This window comes from Eleutherodactylus coqui, chromosome 2 (assembly GCF_035609145.1).
Source record: "Eleutherodactylus coqui strain aEleCoq1 chromosome 2, aEleCoq1.hap1, whole genome shotgun sequence".
In the NCBI taxonomy this organism is placed as follows: Eukaryota; Metazoa; Chordata; class Amphibia; order Anura; family Eleutherodactylidae; genus Eleutherodactylus; species Eleutherodactylus coqui.
In genome coordinates this window covers 13432151-13453833 of record NC_089838.1, presented here as the reverse complement: position 1 = coordinate 13453833, position 21683 = coordinate 13432151, and the positions used below count along the sequence as shown (strand labels likewise).

The 21683-nt window shown below is 46.2% G+C and overlaps 1 protein-coding gene across 1 annotated transcript in view; it reads right to left on the bottom strand.

Annotated features, from left to right (window-relative positions):
- The window catches only part of LOC136611105 (E3 ubiquitin-protein ligase RNF213-like), a 228127-nt gene that overhangs the window by 72359 nt on the left and 134085 nt on the right, over positions 1 to 21683 (bottom strand). Inside the window, exons 27-32 of the mRNA XM_066590378.1 lie at positions 12993 to 13132; positions 10376 to 10530; positions 9728 to 9937; positions 8993 to 9174; positions 5057 to 5177; positions 2174 to 2274 (exon numbers count right to left, since the gene is read on the bottom strand). Of these exons, the coding sequence (XP_066446475.1) occupies positions 2174 to 2274; positions 5057 to 5177; positions 8993 to 9174; positions 9728 to 9937; positions 10376 to 10530; positions 12993 to 13132 (909 nt within the window). The remainder of the gene's footprint in view (positions 1 to 2173; positions 2275 to 5056; positions 5178 to 8992; positions 9175 to 9727; positions 9938 to 10375; positions 10531 to 12992; positions 13133 to 21683) is intronic.

Genomic DNA, 21683 nt, shown 5'->3' with positions numbered 1-21683 from the left:
ACACATGTTTCATTTTTATTTCATTGTCGCATTCCCAGAGGCATCGCTTTGTATTTTTTCCGTTAACAGCCATATGAGGGGTTGTTTTTTTGCAGGGCAAGTTGTATTTTTTAATGGCCTCATTTTTGGGTACATATAATGTACAGTATAACCTTTATGGTTTTTTAGGGGGATTGGAAAAAAAAAGTAATTTGTTTTTTGGATTTCATTTTTACGGCGTTCAGGGTGCAAAATAAATGATGTGATAACATTCTCCGGGTCGGCACAATTGTGGCAATACCAAGTTTATACAGCTTTTATTATGGTTTGCTATTTTTGTATTTTGCGGCTCCATTGAAAACAATTTGTGCATTCCCTATGGTGCACGCATGTCCTATCTTTGCAGGCACAAACATGTGAGCATACCATAGGGAATGCATTGTTGCAAATAGAAGCGTGTATTTCGTATTTTTGTGACGTGCAATGTGCGGGTTAAATAATATAGTCCCTTTTTCCTCTGCGTCATTCTGAGAGCAGCGATACCACGTGTGATCTTTACATTCTTTTTTACATAATAAAAAGGAGGAAAGGTAGAGCTTTTTTAAATAATTTTTTTATACTTAAAATTTTTAGTTTTTGTTCCACAGGGGGACCTCAATATCACAATATTTTATCATTCTAATACAATACTCTACTTCAGTATAGCAATGTTTTAGAGAAGCCTATGAAGCTGACCCAAAGGTGGGGGTCCAATGGGTGAGAGGGAGCATGCAGGCACACCGACCGTAGCATGTAAGGAGTTAAACTGCTGGATCCGTGGTTTCTTTAGCCCCCTCTTTTGGATAACAGCGTGGCACCCGCTCTAACAGCTGAGAGTCACACTCCCTGGCATGGAAGACCCTGCCAGGCTCCTGATGGCTTCTTTTGACGGCGCATCAGAATAAAGCTTGTTAATGACCGCTGTCAAAAGATGTATGGGGCGTCATTGAGGTGTTAACCAGGGAATTCCGCACGGTTTCTGTTGCAAAAATATATATTTTCAGTTTCACGCTGTATACGTGGATGGGTTTTCTGGTTGGCTTTCGGTTTGTGACCATCTTTTTATGTTTCAAAAGAATTTATTGAGATTTAACTAGTAAGATGGCAACACTCTGCCCCAAAGACCCCCCGCAGGGGGGAAAACAGAGATTGTTCAACATTTTAACATTTTTAAAAAAGGAGAAAGCAATAGAAAAAGTATAACTTGTATGGAGGGAATATTAAAAATAACCCTATATATTATAAGAGGAAGGGATGTATCAAAGTGTCTCCTTTGTCTGGGAAGTTTAGGTCGAGTAGGTCCAGTTCAGCTTGTATATTACGTGACCAACTTTTTAGAAGCATAGCATCTTATATAAATAGATATTTATAACCCGTCCTAACATTAATGAATCCCTTCTTGCCAGTCCAACATGAATTAACAGGTTTATGTGCCTCCGGCTAGGGCTGGTGCCGCACTACATTTTCTGAAACCAACGCCGACTCTGTTCTGGGTTTTGTCCTCCATGCAGAAACCAGGATAGCACCATAGGGCAGTATATGGGATGGACAGAACAGCGTTGTGCTCGTCGCTTTCTACTCAATGTAAAAGACCAACAGTGTTGGAAATGATGTAAAATGGCGACCACAGAGGTCTCCGCCTTACACATGTTCCCCTATGGTTCAGTTTTCCATCTTCATGCAAATTTCTGCATTAAGGACAGAACTCAGGATGGAACCAGCAATGGTTTCACCGAACGTAATGTGAAACAACTAGCGCCTCAATAGTGGAAAATAATTAAGTATACCAACTGCAGGGAAATGTGCAAAACTAAAACTGGGCCTTTGTTCTTAATGCTATAGCGACATTATAGGGTGGACAATTTACAGATATTTGACATCGCTATGCGGGGCAGAATTAGAGGACTTGGTTTGGGGGGTAAATAACATGAAACAACTATTTTTTTCTGCGCTATTCCTATAAAAAATGATCAACAAAATTTACAGGCTTTCAACTCAAATTTTAAATACTAAGAAAGGGTTTCCTGTGTGTCCCACTGGGGATGAAGGGGTTAAGAGTCATTTTAACCTTACATGTCAAAGCACAATTGGGAAACATGTACGCTATAGCGGGGGCATATTGGAAGTAGCATAATGTATTTTTCCAGTGAAATACCTTGAAACAGATTTGGAAACTTCATATCTACACTTATGGAGAATATCCACCACGGCCATGAACGGCTTGTGAGACTTTATATCCTTGAAATTTTCCAGGCACTGAGTAGAATGACATGATGATCACGTTAGTTTACACTCGTCAGACCATATACATGTATAGACAGACAATTAGATGGCGAAGGCATAAGCATCTTACAAATCTAATAAACAATTTAAACTTTCACGTTCTGGCACCCCAAGTGTATGTGAATGCAGACAGGGTGGTAGAGCAAGAACAAAAGTTTTATTTCCAGGGAAAATATGGATTCTGTTCTTTACACTTGACTGATGGTTTCATATTGAGCTCAATTGTTATCCAACTGTGCGGAAAAAGACTTTACATGATGAGCAGGATTATTTCTGGGCATTATGACTTGTATATGACATTTAGCACCTCTGCAGACTACATCTCTAATTCTCAGTTTTCCCTGAGTTAGTGGACAACACCCAGCTGCTATAATGTCTCCATACACAAAGTAATGGAGATTCTGCTCCTATGTAGCCATCTCACATACACAGAGAATCAGCAACAACATGGTTGACATTATAGAGTAGTACTGAGCAGTGTAGATGTTATTCCAGTAGCGGTGAGACAGTAAAACACTATTAACTGCAGCAACATCTCTGTGTCTCTCTTCATTTCTCTCTAATACAGCTCCTCCTCCATTGACGTTTGTGGACAGTAGTCTGATCCATCAGTGAGTTGTTAATCCATCTTGTCTACCAAGATGGATTACTAGTATTTCAGAGTGAACAGTTTAGGAGGCGGGATGGGGTGGGGCTAAGTTTTGAGAATTAGCCCCACCCCTGTCCCGCCTCTCCCCATTGCAAATAGTGCAGAGGGGCGGAGAGGAGGCGGAGAGGAGGCAGAGAGGGGGCGGGAGCTCAGAGCACTGCTCCTGGCTCTTCCAGCCTTCCCCCTGCAGAGAGAGACAACGTATATCGGCTCGGCATGAAAACCAAGCCGCTATATGTTTATGCGAATCCAGCCTCAGGCTGTAACATTGCGCTGGATAGGAGACCCCCGACACTGCCCCAATGGTGTAATCTAGTCAATTCTATTCTCCCATATGGAAAAATGGTATACAAAAATAGAAAGTGCCCAGATAAATTCTATAAAATCTGGGGAATTAGATGTGGCTCATCAACCACAACCCAAACGCAAAATGCATTTCAGCAATTGTTGGACCAAATGAGGTTTTCGACTCATCCAGGTGCCATTTAGTTATACAGTGTATATTTAAGTCATTGTAACTGATTTGTGCACGTGAACCAGGTTACACTCAGGTTTGTCACTGATATGTTTTGTAATTCTCAATAAAATGAGTTTAAAATAAAACCTGAACGGGCGCAACACTCAGATGAATACTTATGCCTTTTAGTATCAGCAACTGGGAGGGCTCTCAGCAATCAGAACCCAGCGTTTAAAACTTTTCACGTCAGCAGTTTTTATAAAAGTTTAGTTGCAATTTCTTGTGCCTACTGTACGTCTATCTTAGAACTTGCAGGTCGCTTCTGCATCCTCGTGTTTGCTTCTTTTGCATTATACACAACAGAGGCAACGGCACGTTTAATTCACTTTTTAGAAGATGCTAAACTTATAATGAAGACCACAACATACTGCTGAGTTTGGGACACAACGGACACCAGCGGCGCCACACAGACCCCCAATGAATTTTAACGTCTCTGTTGAAGTCCATTCAGGTGTCCATCAAAGGCTATTAACTTCACTTTTATGACATTTTCTTTGATGATGATGCAGTGTTACAGAAACTTTGTGGTGACTTGTTCATTCACACAAGCAGGATCGATACACTCATTACCAAAAAATAAATAAAATCAAGCACTTAGGAATGTCAGAATCGGATGAAACTTTTGTATGTGTGATTGTAACGTTGATAAAAGTGATTACAATATCAGAGCAAAAGGAGAATTTATTGTGAAAAATTGACCCCTTGGAGGGAGGCTCTAATATCCTGCTGTACCACCTCTAGCTTGGATACAAGAAGTGATTAGGGCAAGCATGAAGGTTCTAGACTCCTGTTGTACCGCTTCTAGCTTCGATAGAGGATGTGATACGGGTGAGCATGTAGGTTCTAGTACCCTGTTGTACCACCTCTAGCTTGGATACAGGATGTGATACGAGGTGGCATGGAGGTTCCATTATCCTGTTTTACTGCTTCTAGTGTGGATTAACAAATATGACACAAGGGGCATGGGGCTCTATTACCCTGTTGTACTGCCTCTAGCTTGGATACAAGATGTGATACGGGGGGGGGGGGCATGGAGGCTCTAGTAACCTGTTGTACTGCTTCTAGCTTGGATACAAGATGTGATACAAGGGGTGGGGTTGGAGGTTCTAGTACCCTGTTTCACCGCCTCTAACTTGGATACAATATGTGAAATGGGGGGGGGGGGGGAGGCGTGGAGTCTCTAGTGCGCTGACACAGCAAGGACTTTGAGGGTGAGGAGTCCACTATCAGCTATGGATACACAGTTGATTTCAAGTCAAAATCTGCAGAATTACACCCCCATGTGAACACACTACCATTGAGGTTTCGGTTTTAACAGAAGCCACCGAGCTCTGCCAAATACATCACACAGCATATCCCACAGGTGCTCAACTGACCCCACTAACGTATAAAATGGTCTATGGTTGCCGTCAAATCTGCCAAAACTGCCAACAGTGCCGACTGTAAACAGAATCTTTCACAGCATTGTGAAAAGATATTAGACGTTACCTTAGACTGTTTCTTAGACCTAAAAACAATGCAGACATAGAAGTACATCATCTGTCATGGCAATATTTTATTATAGTTATAAGAAAGAAAATAAGTTTTACCCGTCCAAGAAAGTGTGTATGTCCTATCAGAATACGTCTCATCTCCGGATCCTGAAGATCCTCATCTACTAGCAAATGTTCCATAAAAAGTGCCATGGAGAAAACACAATTCCAGTCTGACCTGTCATCAGCATGGAGGAATAAATGGTTAGGCTTATACATTAAACAGAGTTCCTACTGTTATAGTAATAATATATGTATTCTATTGTGTATATAATGTTTCTTACATCAGCCTAGGCAAACAGGTGTGAGTATATGTATATATCCACCTTCTTAGTAAATAGCTGGCAGCTTAGTGGTTAATGTGCTCAATATTCTACACTGGTATGTGCAAGCAGCATGTTGTAATACACTCCTCCGCATCTTTCCCAGTGAAAACCTGTCTGAGCACGCTCTGGGCCCCCACCACCGATAAGGAAAAGCTACTTGGATAATAAACACAGTATAAAAACCCATTTAGAAACAATGATTATCACTCAAAATTCGCTCAAAAGTCATCTTTGGAGCGATATTCGCCATGTCTAAATATCTGCCCATCGTGCACTTTTAATTCATTGCCGACTTCAAACCAGCTTGAAAATCATCCTGCGGTCTTCTCAGAGTTCACGCCAAGTTCTCCGCGGGATAGCGCTGATGGTATTCTTTCAGCTGCAGACCCACTCGAGATTAATGAAGTTGAATGCAGATAACGGACCTCCAGCTGTTATCTGCAATCAGCGAAAGGCTTCATTTGCATGCTAATAAGGTTAATAGCTGATTGCTCAAAACTGCCGTTCAAGTTATCTTTTGAACGAATTTTGAGCGATCATCTTTCCGTGCTGCAATAAGGATTGTTTGACTTCTACTGGACTTGTGCCATGCTGCATCTACTCCAGCAGCAGCAAATAGGCAGATAACTGTCCGCTAAAGCACGATCCAGTAAAATATCACTTACTATAAATACACAGCACAAATAGGTAAAAGTTCAAGTTGCACACAAATTAGTTACGATTAAAAGGGATTATCCAGTTGTAAACCGGATAGGCCATCTATAGTAGATTGGCAGGGATCCACCGCTGATATGGTATTACTTTCACTTCAAGGGGAACTTTGCCTGTAATACCAAGCCTTGCCACTGCAGTGAAATTGGAGCCATTTGCTTCCTGCAGAAATCAGCTCTGTGCACAAGTGTGTTGACCTGATGAAGAGCTGATTGGCATGGATCCCAGGCGACAGACTTCTGCCTTTCTGCTATTTGTACCCTATTCTACAGATAGGTTATCAATAGAGATGAGCTCGTTCGAGTATTAGGGTGCTCGAGATGCTCGTTACTTGAGACGAGCACCACGCGGTACTCGTCTCGATTAAACGAGCACTGACCATTGAATTCAATGGAGCCGGCAATACAGCCGGCTCCATTGAAAGCAATGGGCTGCCGGCGATCTCAGGATGAATTTTCGGGAAGGGCTTAAAAATATAAGCCCTTCCCTGCAATTCATCCAGAAATTTGTAAAAATAAAAAAAAATAAAAATGTCAGCATAAAGATCGTTCTCCTCTGCCATAGCTGTAACAGTTGTGGCAGAGAAGAACGATGTTAGCCCATTGAATTCAATGGAGCCGGCAATACAGCTGGCTCCATTGAAAGCAATGGGCTGCCGGCGAGCGCAGGATGAATTTTCGGGAAGGGCTTAAAAATATAAGCCCTTACCTGAAAATCATCCTAAAATGTGTAAAAATGAAAAAAAATGTATACTCACCTTTCCGCTGCAGCCGGATTTCAGCCGCGTCTGGCCGGCAGTTCTCCTGAACTGCACTGAGTAGTATTCAGCAGCCGGGGATTTAAAATCCCCGCCTGCTGAATGAGCTGCCTCTGATTGGTCACAGCCTCTCCAATCAGAGGCAGCTCTCACTCACACCCATTCATGAATTCATGAATGGGTGAGTGCTGCCTCAGATTGGCTCAGCGCAGGGACTAATCAGGGGCAGCTCTCAGCTGTCAATCAGAGGCAGCACTCACTCACCCATTCATGAATTCATGAATGGGTGTGAGTGAGAGCTGCCTCTGATTGGTGAGGCTGTGACCAATCAGAGGCAGCTCATTCAGCAGACGGGGATTTTAAATCCCCGCTGCTGAATACTACACAGAGCAGTTCAAAAGAACTGCCGGCCAGATGCGGCTGAACTCCGGCTGCAGGGACAACGTGAGTATATATTTTTTTTTACTTTTTACACATTTTTGGATGATTTTCAGGTAAGGGCTTATACTTTTAAGCCCTTTCCGAGGGTCTCACTCCCGTGCTCGCCGGCAGCCCATTGCTTTCAATGGAGCCGGCTGTATTGCCGGCTCTATTGAATTCAATGGGCTAACATCATTCTTCTCTGCCACAGCTGTTATAGCTATGGCAGAGGAGAACGATCTTTATGCTGACATAAATTTTTGTTTTTATTTTTACACATTTTAGGATGATTTTCAGGTAAGGGCTTATATTTTTAAGCCCTTCCCGAAAATTCATCCCGCACTCGCCGGCAGCGCATTGCTTTCAATGGAGCCGGCTGTATTGCCGGCTCCATTGAATTCAATGGGCTAACATCGTTCTCCTCTGCCACAGCTGTTACAGCTGTGGCAGAGGAGAACGATCTTTATGCTGACAGTGCGGGGGGGGGGGCACTCTTGACGCTATTGTGGCTTAATAGTGGGACCTGGTAACTTGTGATGCAGCCCAACATGTAGCCCCTCGCCTGCCCTATCCGTTTCTGTGTCGTTCCCATCACTTTCGTGAATTTCCCAGATTTTCACAAATGAAAACCTTAGTGAGCATCGGTGTTATACAAAAATGCTCGAGTCGCCCATTGACTTTAATCGGGTTCGTTACGCGAAACGAACCCTCGAGCATCGCGGGAAGTTCGACTCGAGTAACGAGCACTCGAGCATTTTGGTGCTCGCTCATCTCTAGTTATCAACAGTTTAATCCTTAATGGGGTTGTCCAGTTGTAATTTCTAAAACACATCAGCAGGTCGAGGAACGGGGAGTAATGTTTGATATTTATCGGTCTCCCAGTGAGGTTGGCGCTCGCACACAGCAGGACCTTCTTCCCGAGGAAAGGTCACCAATTTGAAAAAAAAACCAAAAAACTGAAAAAGCCATTTAAACTAGCAGAATATTTCGAGTAATTGCAATATTATAGTCTAAATGTCCATCAAATGCTTGTAGCAATTTTCCCTAATGTTTGTGGATATAAATTGTGATCAGTAAATGCAGCTTAGTCCTACAGTACAGGTCACGGTACCGTTTTATGATCCAGCTCTGAAAAGAATTGCCCCATTTCCAAGATTGATAAGCTATGCTTCAGGATAGGCCATCAATAAGCAGATCGGCAAGGGCCTATCGCCGGGTGTCCCCAACTGATAGACTGGTTGCCAGGGTCAGTGTTCTAATGTGCAGAGCTGCTTTGTTGCTCCGTATATTGTGTAGTGGCCGGGGTTGGTACTGCAGGAGGAGTCCTATTGAAGTGAATGAGACACACCAAGTCACTGCACAATGCTGTGGCAACAAATCAGCTCTGTACATTAGAAGACCGGCCCTGGCAAGGAGTGATTATCCAGAATAATGGACCTCTGACGATCACCTATTGATGACCTAGCATCGGGACAGGTCAATCCAATCATAGGAGTGGGACAACCTTCAATTAAAGAATACCTGCACTTTCACTTTGGAGAGCTCCTGCTCAGTTAGCGTTTTTAGCTCCTTTTCGAAGCTGAAGACAGTCCCATATAATGCTATACGAGACCATCTTTGGCTGCTGGAAGGAGTCGAAAATGGCTGATGGAGCAGGTCGGCTCTGAAGTTAAAGTGCAGGTACTCTTTAAGCAAACGAGATGGCATGGAATCACATAAAAATCCTTCCCCCCCTTCCTCGCACACACATATATAGCTTTACACTATGGAGAAATATACCTGATTTGGTCAATTCTAGGTTTACACAAAGAACTGCGTCCCTTTAAATATTCTTCAGAACATATAAGTTCAATGGGCATCTGTATATTTTTCACTTGGCGCATCCAGTCTTGTGGGCTTAGGTCTTTCACATTGTCTTTTAGCATCTCCATACATGCAATAGCAGCAAATACATCAAGAACCTAGAGATATAACACAAAATCGGGGACATACAAAGGTTTGAAGTACTAATAACCAAGAATATGAATATAATGGACACCAAAGTGGAGTCCATTCCAATAATGCCAGTGAATGGTTGAGTCCACCTGCAGGTTCCATCATAACGGTGACATAACCTCCAGAGGAAACCCAATGTAACAGATCATTTAGCAAACTGAATAACAAAGTCTTAGTTTTAAGGTATCAACAACGCCCACTTAAAAACTCCTACTGCAGCCTCAAAAAACAATTCTACACAGAACAAGATGATGCCCATCCCTAACCATTGGGGAGCGCCAAAGTACACAGCAACATGGGTTTTAATTATTGACTCCTGAATCCAGTAGTTTATTAAGCCAGAGGAAGGCCAGTACAGCAGACCATCACTTCTGTCAAAACTGCAACCCCAGTAGCCTTTTACAACAACTATATGGTGGCCCCACTAAACCTCTCTGCTAGATGGACCAGGGTCAAATAAAGTAATCTGGCTTCAGATTGACAAATCAATGCCCTTTGTTCAGAAACCCCAATACTTACCATCTGATTTCTAATCATTGGATTGTGTTTTTCAATTTGTTCCTCAAGTGACTTAAGCGCAGAAGGACTGAGAGCCAAAATTCTGCTCAAGTTCTGCAGTCTGTGCTGGAATGTATTGTATGCAATATGCGCCCATGGAAGAGTCAGCGGCCCATTACTTTTATTAACTCCTACTTCCTCAACACAACGCAGAAGAGCAAACTGCATTACCTGCAACACATAGGATGCACATGGAATGTGGTCAGAGGTGTAATATTAGAACGGTTGATCCAGTAACATAACTTATCCTCTACCCACAAGATAGCAGTAAGTTAACCCCTAAAGTGGAGGTCCGTCCACTGGGACTCTCACCAATCCCTACAGCAGCCATCTGGATCATTCCTGAACGACGGGAGCGGCAGATGCGCATGCATGCATTCATTCCAATGGGACTGCTTGGGCTCCGTCTTCTTCAGCAGTCCTACTGATGTGAATGGAGCAGCAGTGTCCAATCGTCACTCTGTTCAATCAGGGGTGCTCTCAACGTCCATTTCAGGATCACAGAGGTGCCAGTGGTCGGACCCCGACCAATCCCACTTAGAGGAGATAACTTGTTGGGGGGGGGGGGGGGATAACCCCTTCTTCTGACATTGTGTAGCAGCTGCCCACCTTCAGCTCTTCGGGACAGGATATCGTCATGGACATAAGGAGGAAGTCTCGCTGATAATTCCGGAACAGACTCTGCTGTTCACTTACTTCTATTGAGGAAATATAATTCTTCAATGGAGTCTGTGAGAAGATATTCACAAATTTCATTTCATGACCTAAAAACAAAGTAGATAAAAAGTTATTTAAAGTGTAAAGACATTCCAAATACATCATCGCAATTACTTGGTTAGTCCGTCATTATAAGCTCTGATTAGGTACTCATGAGATGCATACATATTATGCTCTGGATCATCTCCTTCAGGGTGCACAACGGTGATTTGCCGCCACTCAGGATCCAAGGCGATCAACTGTTATCTGGCTCACTGTCAGTGTGGACAGAGCTAGAAACTGACAGCTCCATCCACTCTGCAGTGGCCCAGATTGGTATTAAAGACAACAGGAACTGTGCCTGCATTACCAACCTGGGCTGCTGCAATGGTGGATGAATCAGTCAGTTTCCAGCTCCACCCACACAGACAACAAGCTGGGTAGCAGCTGATTGCCAGGGGTCCAAAGGGGCGGAATTAAGCCGATCAACTACCCTGTTTCCCTGAAAATAAGACGCGTCTTATATTAATTTTTGCTCCCAAATATGCGCTACGTCTTATTTTCAGGGGGTGTCTTATTTCGCCGTGGCAAATCCGTCTGTGGCCGCTAATCCCTCAATTGGCCAGCTTTGTGGACGAAATTTCTCAGAAATCTCATCCACATGGGACAGCAAATCTGTCACGGCAAAGCTCGGAGAAGCTGGTGTTGTGGTGCGGATTCACCAGCCACAGAAACGGAAAAGCGTGCAGCCAGGTCGCTTCAAAACAAGCGTCTGAGTGCCGTGGGTTTTGAAGCAGCGCTTTCCCGGCGGTAATCTCGCTGTTTATCGCTGTGGCCAAACTCCGAGATTTCCGCTGGAAATACCCTCTGTGAGAACCCAGCCTTAAGAATCACACAGGGTGCCTGACTCACACACAGAGCCATAAAAAAATAAGGGCTGTAAAGTAACGTACCTGTCTGCAGACAGAAGGTCCTGGACCATTTGTAAGCAGGGATGGTATTGCAGCTTCCGGCTACCAGGGGGAGCTCATCACAGCAGACGTGTACAGCAGGAACAGAACGTACAGTATGGACTTTTCCAGCCAGCAAGGGGAGCTCACAACAGCACACTCGTACAGCACAGCAGGGACAGGATAACAGCAGACTGTCTGCAGATCTACCTATACATCTGGAGGTAGGAGACAATGGGGATGGCAGCAGGGGACAGGCCTCTTGACTTGCCTGCCCACTTTACTATGCCTTACTATCGGGGGGTGCCTTATATTTGTGACTTCTGCAAATTTCAGGGGGTGCCTTATTTTCGGGGAAACACGGTATTGACTATCTATCGTAAGGATAAGTCATTAATGGTTCAGTCCTTGACAAGCTATTTAACTCTATGGCATACAGTTGCCTAAGCCTGGGCTATTGGCTTGGTGTATATTCTGGGGGATTGTTCTGGCATATGTTAAATGCTACATTTCATCACAATAATGTGTCCAATACTGAATCAGCTGCTGTGAATTGTCAGCTTTGCTCATGGATGAGAAGTTGCTACTTTTTGATTTGTATCCGAATTCCCGGCAACACGCAACAATTGTTTGTTTACTGGCTTTAGAGAGATTGGACACTTCTTCATAGTGTTTTCCAGCCATTGGCTCCTAAACGCAAACATTTAGGAGCCAAATAAATTTTAGTTGATAAAAGGACTATTCCCATGATAGAGACCCCCACCGATGCAGAAAATTGGGGTTCAGTGTCCACCCTCGCCTTATCACTATGGGCTTGCAGCACCCGCCTGCAGTGATGGCAGATTGAATGGAGCTGTGGCCGAGCGCTAGTTCTCCGCTATCTCCGACAGTCTCACTGGAAAGGAGTGCATCCAATCTCCTCCTCACTGGACAGCTGATAAAAATCTATCATGTGAGTATACCTTTATATCCCTATATTGATTAAAGGGGTATCCCATGAAAATATCTAACCACAACATAGGGGATAAGTAACTGATCATTGAGGTCCTACTATTGGGACCCTCACCAATAATGTGAACAGTGGTGCTGAGTGTCCCCAAGTGAATAGAGTGGTGGACACATGGAGAGGATGGTGACCCATTGATTTCAATGTGAATGTTGAAGATAAAGTCTGACAGTATTTCCAGCATGTCTGCTGTATGTAGGGGGATTTTTTCCCCCTAAAAACGACAGCGCAGCGACAGGGCCAGTCACAAATGTCACAGAAGTATAAACTACACCACGGTCTACACAATATCTGCCAGTGACGGGAGAAGCTCTCTCTATATTTAATGTTATAGGAAGATCTAATTAATTACAAAAGTGCAGCGCTGACGCGTTTCATGCTGCAGCTTCAACATTTCCGTAGCAAAAAATATAGGCAATCTTATGGCCGTTGCAAAACATTCAACAGAAATAGTTGTGTCTTCATCCCCCCCAGAAAACCTTGAAGTCCTGCATTAGTGATGTGAACAGTTCTCCACTCAATTATTGTAAATTTCACCAACACAAGCATATTCACAGTGCAGGACAAGCGGTACCTTCAGGGCATTCAATGTGCTGAGCCTGAGCCCAAATCTCTTCCAGATAGTCTTTTACTCTCCAGCTGAAAGGCAAATGATTCTCCCCAAAAGCAGCAATATTCATGGTATTCTTCACCAGAATCGTTTCCGTCTGTGACCTGTATGTGAATGAAAAGGTTTACTTCCATGCACACAATGACATATTACAGGCAGCGGCGATCACAGGTCTATCCCCTATTACTGTATAGCTGTCGCACTGAAGGGTTTTAGGAATACAACAAGGGGGCAGAGCAATCCCCGCTGGAACATATTTAAAAATGTTATTCAACATTCATATCTTCCAATTTGGATAAGTTGCTGACGCTTCCATGCAGATCTGCTTTAATTAAGCTAAACTAGTTGGTTTTCCTGCCTAAACTACTTATTGCAGGTTTCACTAGAGATGAGAAAAATAATGACTGAATCACAAAATAGTTAAAGAATAGAAATGAGCGAGCACACTCGTTCGAGCATCAGGGTGTTCGAGATGCTCGTTACTCAAGCCAATAGACATGCGGGGAAGGGATTACCACTTCCTCCTCTGACGTGCCAGCCCTATCCCACCCCCCTGCAGTGAGTGGCTGGTGAGATCAAGTGACCGCCGAGTACTTAAAGCGGTCCCGCCCGCGGCTCGCCTCAGACACATGCTGGCAGAGGTTAGGGAAAGTGCTGCTGCTCATTCAGTGAAAGTGGTAGTGTAGGACCCTGTCTTCAAGAACCCCAACGGTCCTTCTTAGGGCTACATCTGACCGTGTGCATTATAGTTGTGGCTGGCTGGGAGCAGTTTTGCACCTTTTTTTTTTCATCTCGGGCTGTGCAGGCTATTACAACTATAGCATTCTCAGTCTGCAGTCTATTATACAGAGTATAGGGACAGTGCTGCTGAGATAGGGACAGTGGTAGTGTAGGATCCTGTCTGCAAGAACCCCAACGGTCCTTCTTAGGGCTGCAACTGACCGCGTGCATTTTACTTGGGGCCTGCTGGGAGTAGTAGTGCTTCCATTTTTGTATTACGCAGCTAGGCCTATTTGCAACCTGTCAGTAATTTTTTTTTCTGTCTGCAGTGCCGTACAATACCGCTCTCACCATGAAAGTGCACTCAAATAATTCCTAGCCTGCTGCAAACTACCTCATTTATACCGTTCTCTGTCTGCAGTGAATTAGTCGTAGATAGAAATGAGCGAGCATGCTCGTTCGAGTATTAGGGTACTCGAGATGCTCGTTACTTGAGACGAGCACCACGCGGTACTCGTGGTGCTCGTCGAGTCAATTCCATTTCCTTCCCTGCATGTTTAGCGCCATTTTCTAGCCAATAGACATGCAGGGAAGGCATTACAACTTCCTCCTGTGACGTTCCAGCCCTATCCCACCCCCCTGCAGTGAGTGGCTGGTGAGATCAAGTGACCGCTGAGTATTTAAAGCGGTCCTGCCCGCGGCTCGCCTCAGACACATGCTGGCAGCGATTAGGGAGAGTGCTGCTGCTTCTATAGGGAGAGTGTTAGCGTCTTCAAGAACCCCAACGGTCCTTCTTAGGGCCAGATCTGACCATGTGCATTACTGTTGTGGCTGCTGGGAACAGTTTTGCACAATTTTTTTTTCATCTTGGGCTGTGCAGGCCATTACAGCTATAGCGTTCTAAGTCTGCAGTCTGTAATACAGAGTATGGGGAAAGTGCTGCTGAGATAGGAACAGTGGTAGTGTAGTGTACGATCCTGTCTCCAAGAACCGCTATGGTCCTTCTTAGGGCTACATCTGACAGTCTAAATTTTACAGGGCTCTGCTGGGAGTTGTAGTGCATCACAATTGCACATCTAGGCCTGTTTGCAGCCTTCTGTATAATTTTTTTCTCCCTGAAGTTTGGTTTACAATACCGCTCTCAGCGACAAAGTGTACGCAAACAATTCCATAATTATTTACATCGGTCTGTGTGTGCCGTGAACTTCATGCACAGCGTACGGCCACAATCACTGATAGAGGGAAAGTCATATACACGCCATATAGCCTGTATTCTTTTTCAAAAAATTTAAATACAAGCTCCTTCGTTGGGCTACCCCTGACCGTCTGAAATTTACTGGGTGTCTGGTGGGAGTTGCAGTGCATCAGTATTGCACAGCTAGGCCTCTTTGCAGCCTTCCGTATAATTTTTTTCTGGCTGCAGTTTGCGTTACAATACCGCTGTCAGCCTCTAACTGTACGCCAATAATTCCATAATTTTTTACACCGCTCTGTGTCTGCCGTCAACTTCACGCACAGCGTACGACGACAGCCCCTGATAGAGGGAAAGTCATATACACGCTATATAGCCTGTATTCTTTTTCCAAAAAATTTAAATACAAGCTCCTTCGTTGGGCTACCCCTGACCGTCTGAAATTTACTAGGTGTCTGGTGGGAGTTGCAGTGCATCAGTATTGCACGGGTAGGCCTGTTTGCAGCCTTCCATATTCTTTGTTTCTGCCTGGAGTTAGCGTTACAATACCGCTGATAGCCTCCAACTGTACGCAAATAATTCCATAATTATTTACACCGCTCTGTGTCTGCTCTGTTCGTAATCCACCATGCTGAGGGGTAGGGCTAGAGGACGTGGACGCGGGCGAGAATGCGGAGGTCTAAGTGAGGGTGTGGGCACAGGCCGAGTTCCTGGTCCAGGTGAATCACAGCCGGCTGCTGCGGGATTAGGAGAGAGGCAAGTTTCTGGGGTCCCCAGCTTCATATCACAATTTTTGGGTCCACGTGGTAGACCTTTATTACAAACAGAGCAGTGTGAGCAGGTCCTGTTGTGGATGGCAGAAAGTGCATCCAGCAATGTATCGACCACCCAGTCTTCTACGCCGTCCACTGCTGCAACTCTGAATCCACTCGTTGCTGCTCCTCCTTCCTCCCAGCCTCCTCACTCCATGAAAATGACATATTCTGATGAGCAGACAGACTCCCAGGAACTGTTCTCGGGCCCCTGCGTTGATTGGGAAAAAACGGTTCCTCTCTCAGCTGAGGAGTTTGTCGTGACCGATGCCCAACCTTTGGAAAGCTCCCAGGGTCCAGGGGATGAGGCTGGGGACTTCCGACAACTGTCTCAAGAGCTTTCAGTGGGTGAGGAGGACGATGATGATGAGACACAGATGTCTCTCAGTGAGGTAGTAGTAAGGGCAGTAAGTCCGAGGGAGGAGCGCACAGAGGATTCTGAGGAAGAGCAGCTGGACGATGAGGTGACTGACCCCACCTGGTTTTTTAAGCCAACTGAGAACAGGTCTTCAGAAGGGGGGGGACAAGTGCAGCAGCAGGACAGGTTGGAAGAGGCAGTGGGGTGGCCAGGGGTAGAGGCAGGGCCAGAGCAAAGAATCCCCCAACTGTTTCCCAAAGCATCCCCTCGCGCCAAGCCACCGTGCAGAGGCCTGGGTGCTCAAAGGTGTGGATGTTTTTCAGTGAGAGCGCGGACGACTGACGAACAGTGGTGTGCAACCTGTGTCGCACCAAGATCAGCCGGGGAGCCACCACCACCAGCATGGGCAGGCATATGATGGCCAAGCACCCCACCCGGTGTGCCGTCCCAGCCCTACACCAACACGTCTCCCGCAACATTAATTGTGCCCTCACCAACGTGGTTACTGGAAAGGTCAACTTAACACAGACACGTGGACAAGTACTGGCGGGCAGGGCCACTATATCTCCCTGATGGCACATTGGGTGAATTTGGTGGAGGCTGGGACTGAGTCAGAGCCTGGGACCGCTCATGTCCTACCCACACCCAGAATAGCGGGTCCTACCTCGGTGCTGGTATCTGCGGCGTTTTATGCCACCTCCTCCAAACCCTCCCCTCCTCCTCCTTCTACGCCACCTCTACCTCTCAATTAAGAAGTGTGAGCAGCACGTCGCCAGCAGTCGGTATCGCGCAGCGCGGCAGCACAGAGGTGGGCAAGCGTCAGCAGGCCGTGCTGAAACTAATCAGCTTAGGTGACAAGAGGCACACAGCCGCCGAACTGTTGCAGGGTCTGACAGAGCAGACCGACCTCTGGCTTTCGCCGCTGAGCCTCCAACCAGGCATGGTCGTGTGTGACAACGGTCGTAACCTGTTGGCGGCTCTGCAGCTCGGCAGCCTCACACACATGCCATGCCTGGCCCACGACTTCAATCTGGTGGTTCAGCGGTTTCTGAAAAACTACCCCCACTTGTCTGACCTGCTTGGCAAGGTGCGCCGCGTCTGCACACATTTCCGCAAGTCCACCATGGTCGCTGCCACTGAGGACCCTGCAACATCTGTTTCAGCTGCCACAGCACCGACAGCTGTGCGACGTGCCCACACGGTGGAATTCTACGCTTCACATGTTGGTCAGGCTGTATGAGCAGCGTAGAGCAATAGTGGAATACCAACTCCAACGTGGGCGGCGTAGTGGGAGTCAGCCTCCCCAATTCTTTACCAAGGAGTGGGCCTGGATGGCAGATATCTGCCAGGTCCTCGGAAACTTTGAGGAGTCTACCCAGATAGTGAGCGGCGATGCTGCAATCATTAGCATTACCATCTTGCTGCTTTGCCTGCTGAGAAGTTCGCTGCAAAGCATAAAGGCCGACGCTTTGCGGTTGGAACAGGAGACGGGGGATGACAGTATGTTGCTTGATAGCCAGACCACCCTCATGTCTATATCTCAGCGTGTTTTTGAGGAGGAGGAGGGGGAGAAGCAGGAGGAGGAGGGGGAAGAGACAGCTGGGCACACTGCAGAGGGTACCCATGCTGCTTGCCTCTCATCTGTTCAGCGTATATGGGCTGTAGAGGAGGAGGAGGATCCTGAAAGTGATCTTCCTAGTGAGGACAGCGATGTGTTGCGTACAGGTACCCTGGCACACATGGCTGACGTTATGTTAGGCTGCCATTCTCGGGACCATCGCGTTAGACGCATTCTGGCCAACACGGATTACTGGATGTACACCTTTCTCGACCCACGGTATAAGGAGAACCTTTCCACTCTCATTCCCGAAGAGGAAAGGGGTACGAGCGTGATGCAATATCACAGGGCCCTGGTGGAAAAAGTGATGCTAAACTTCCCATCTGACAGCGCTAGTGGCAGAAGATGCAGTTCCGAGGGCCAAGTAGCAGGGGCGACACGGAGATCAGGAAGCATGTCGAGCGCAGACAGGGAAAAACTCTCCAAGGTCTTTGCCAGCCTTATGGCTTCCCAGCAAGACTGTGTCACCACTCCCCAGTCAAGGCTGAGTCGGAGGGAGCACTGTAAAAAGATGGTGAGGGAATACATAGCCGATCGTACCACCATCCTCCGTGATGCCTCTGCTCCATACAACTATTGCTGTCAAAGCTGGACAAGTGGCACGAACTTGCGCTGTACACCCTGGAGGTGCTGGCCTGCCCTGCCGCTAGCGTCTTGTCAGAGAGGGTGTTTAGTGCAGCTGGGGGAATCATCAGGGATAAGCATACCCGCCTGTCAACTGCCAGTGCCGACATGCTTACACTCATAAAGATGAACAAAGGCTGGATTTCCCCAGACTTCTCTTCTCCACCGGAGGAGAGCAGCGGAACCTAATGGTTCTTTTTGCTACAACCAGAGAAAAAAAGCATTCTCTAGCACCGGAAAAAAAGGGGGAATTAGCTTTGTCAATCACTCTCGGATAATATTACTCCTCCTAATACTACTCCTCCTCCTAAAACAGCATGTCATCATGCTGAACTGCCAATTTTTCTGCGGCGCAAAAGGCTCTGCTTAAGTTTTCAAAGTTTCAAAAGTATTGATACTTTAACAGAAACCAATTTTTTTCACAGGGCTGCCTCCAGGCTCTGTTACAAATTAAGCAACAGCTAGGTGTATCTTTAAAAAATATTTATGGGTTTCACCTGCCCTCGCGGTTGAGTAATTTATGCAGGGGTACACTTGTACTCTTGGTACACTAATTTTTCTGGCCCTCGCCTATACTGTTATCTAACTAATTTTTTCTGCCTTCGCCTACACTCATGGTACACCAATGTTTCAGGGGTTCGCCTATACTCTTGCTACAGAAATGTTACTGGGGTCTGCCTATACTTCTGCTGCAGAAATGTTACAGGGGTCTGCCTATACTTCTGCTACAGAAATGTTACAGGGGTCTGCCTATACCTTTGCTACAGAATTGTTACAGGGGTCTGCCTTTACCTTTACTACAGAAATGTTACTGGGGTCCGCCTATACTTCTGCTACAGAAATGTTATTGGGGTCCGCCTCTACTTTTACTACAGAAATGTTACAAGGGTTTGCCTATACCTTTGCTACAGAAATGTTACTGGGGTCTGCCTATACTTTTACTACAGAAATCTTACTGGGGTCCGCCTATACTTCTGCTACAGAAATGTTCTTACGGGATCGCATAGAAATGGTTCTTTAATAAAGATGAGCGAGCACCAAAACGCTCCTTTTAGGTACATAAAGCGATTTGCACTTCTGCTAGACATCCCATTGGTTATCACTAGAGATGAGCGAGCACCCAAATGCTTGGGTGCTCGTTGCTCGAGTTGAACTTTTTGTAATGCTCGAAAGTTCATTTCGAGTAACGAACCCCATTGAAGTCAATGAGCGACTCGAGCATTTTTGTATGGGACCGATGCTCCGCATAGCTGATGACTTGTCAAACACCAGAAAACATCCGAAATTCATGGAAACACCACAGAAACGGATAGGGAAGGGCAGGGGCAGCATGCATGGCTGCATCTGAGGCTCCCAGGTCCCACTATTAAGCCACAATGGCGCAAGAGTCTGGCATCACCCCCCCAACAATTTTTACTTCGGCCAAACCCTCATTAGCAAGGCACACCTTAGCTAAGCACCACACTACCTGCAACCAAGGACAATCACTGCCTGCGGGTGACACCGCTGCCTCTTCTCCTGGGTTACATGCTGGCATTGCTGTCCAACCCCCTGCATGACCCTGCGTCCACAGCACACACAAAAGTTTCCCTGCGCAGCGTTCAGTTGCCCTCATGCCACATGCTCACTTCATAGCTACACTACCCTTATGTCTATTTCTAAGTGCGTCTGCGATTAGGAGGTACCGGAGGCACACACTGCAGAGGGTTGGCAGGGCCAGGCAGCGACCCTCTTTGAAAGTGGGGGCGATAGCCCACAATGCTGTTGAGAATTGATGATAAATTGACGTACGATCATCATTCCAATCCCATGCCACCTCAGTCACGAAATTGTCAGGAGCCGCAAATGTGGGCATAAAGGGGACTTAGGTGACAGCCCAGCACTTCTACACATCTCCACAATTCAGCAATACTCTGTGTGGGAAGCATGTGAGCGGGCTCAGGGTCAGGCTCGGTCCCAGCCTCCATCTTGTGTGACCCAAGGTGCCGCGAGACAAATAGCAATGGGAAATCCATGTGTCCCCACACAATTCAATCTGTGTAGGTGTTAGATAGCTCAACACCGCAGTGATAAGTCTTTCAGTTCCTTGGGCTTGCCTATGCTGTCGGTGCACAAAGATGGTATTACACAAGAAGAAAACAGAGCGCCCAAACTTGGCAGAGTTTCACCCTGCGAAGGACCTCGGCCTACTTTTCTGCCCTAGTCAGTCAGTGTATTAGTGTCAGACAGGTAAAACACTGCTATGGGAAGTCTTTGTGTACAGCATAGGCGAGCCAAAGGAACCCAAGGAAAGTGTTAAACATGAAGCAATTACAGTGCCCAAACATGGCAGACTTTTACTCCGCTGAGGACCTCGGCCTCTGCACACACCCTCAGCAATCGTGGGCATAAAGCGGACTCTGATACTAGTACAGCAATAAACGTCTCATTTAATTGGTTGCGGTTGCTTTCATCGCTTTAAAGACTGGATTAACCAGGAACAATTTCCACGGGCCCAACCTGGCGTAGTTGCATTTCCCCCAGGACATAAGCCTCTGCTCACACCCTCAGCAATCGTGGGCATAAAGCGGACTCTGATGCTAGTACAGCATTGAACGTCTCATTTAATTCGTTGCAGTTGCTTTCATCACTACAAAGACTGGATTAACCAGGAACAAGTTCCACAGGCCCAACCTGGGGCAGTTGCATTTCCCCCAGGACCTCGGCCTCTGCACACACCCTCGGCAATCGTGGGCATAAAGCGGACTCCGATGCTAGTACAGCTGTGAACGTCTCATTAATGCAGTAATGCTCCTTTTGTTTGGCCCAAACCAGTGCCAGAGATAACTGTGGTAACACGAGAAAAAATACATGTTGCCCAGTGCTGATCGCCTGACCCCAAGCAGGAGGAGGAGGTGGCATTACAAGGCCAAGAGATGATGACCAGGACCCGCTATAGTCTATGTGAGCGGGCCCTGGGTCAGGCTCTGTCCCAGCCTCCACCTTCTGTGACCCAAGGTGCCCTAAGCTACATAGCAATGGGAAATCCATGTGTCCCCACACAATTTATTCTGTGTAGGTGTCAAATAGCTCAATCAGCACCGCAAGGGGAAAGCCATCTGCACTCTGCACCCTACCCAAGTCAGTCAGTGTATTTGTGCCAGATAGGTAAAACACCGCAATGGGAAGTCTTCGAGCACCCACAGTATAGGTAAACCCCTGTAACATTCCTGTAGCAGAAGTATAGGCAGACCCCAGTAACATTTCTATAGCAAAGGTATAGGCAGACCCCTGTAACATTTCTGTAGTAAAAGTAGAGGCGGACCCCAGTAACATTTCTGTAGTAAAGGTA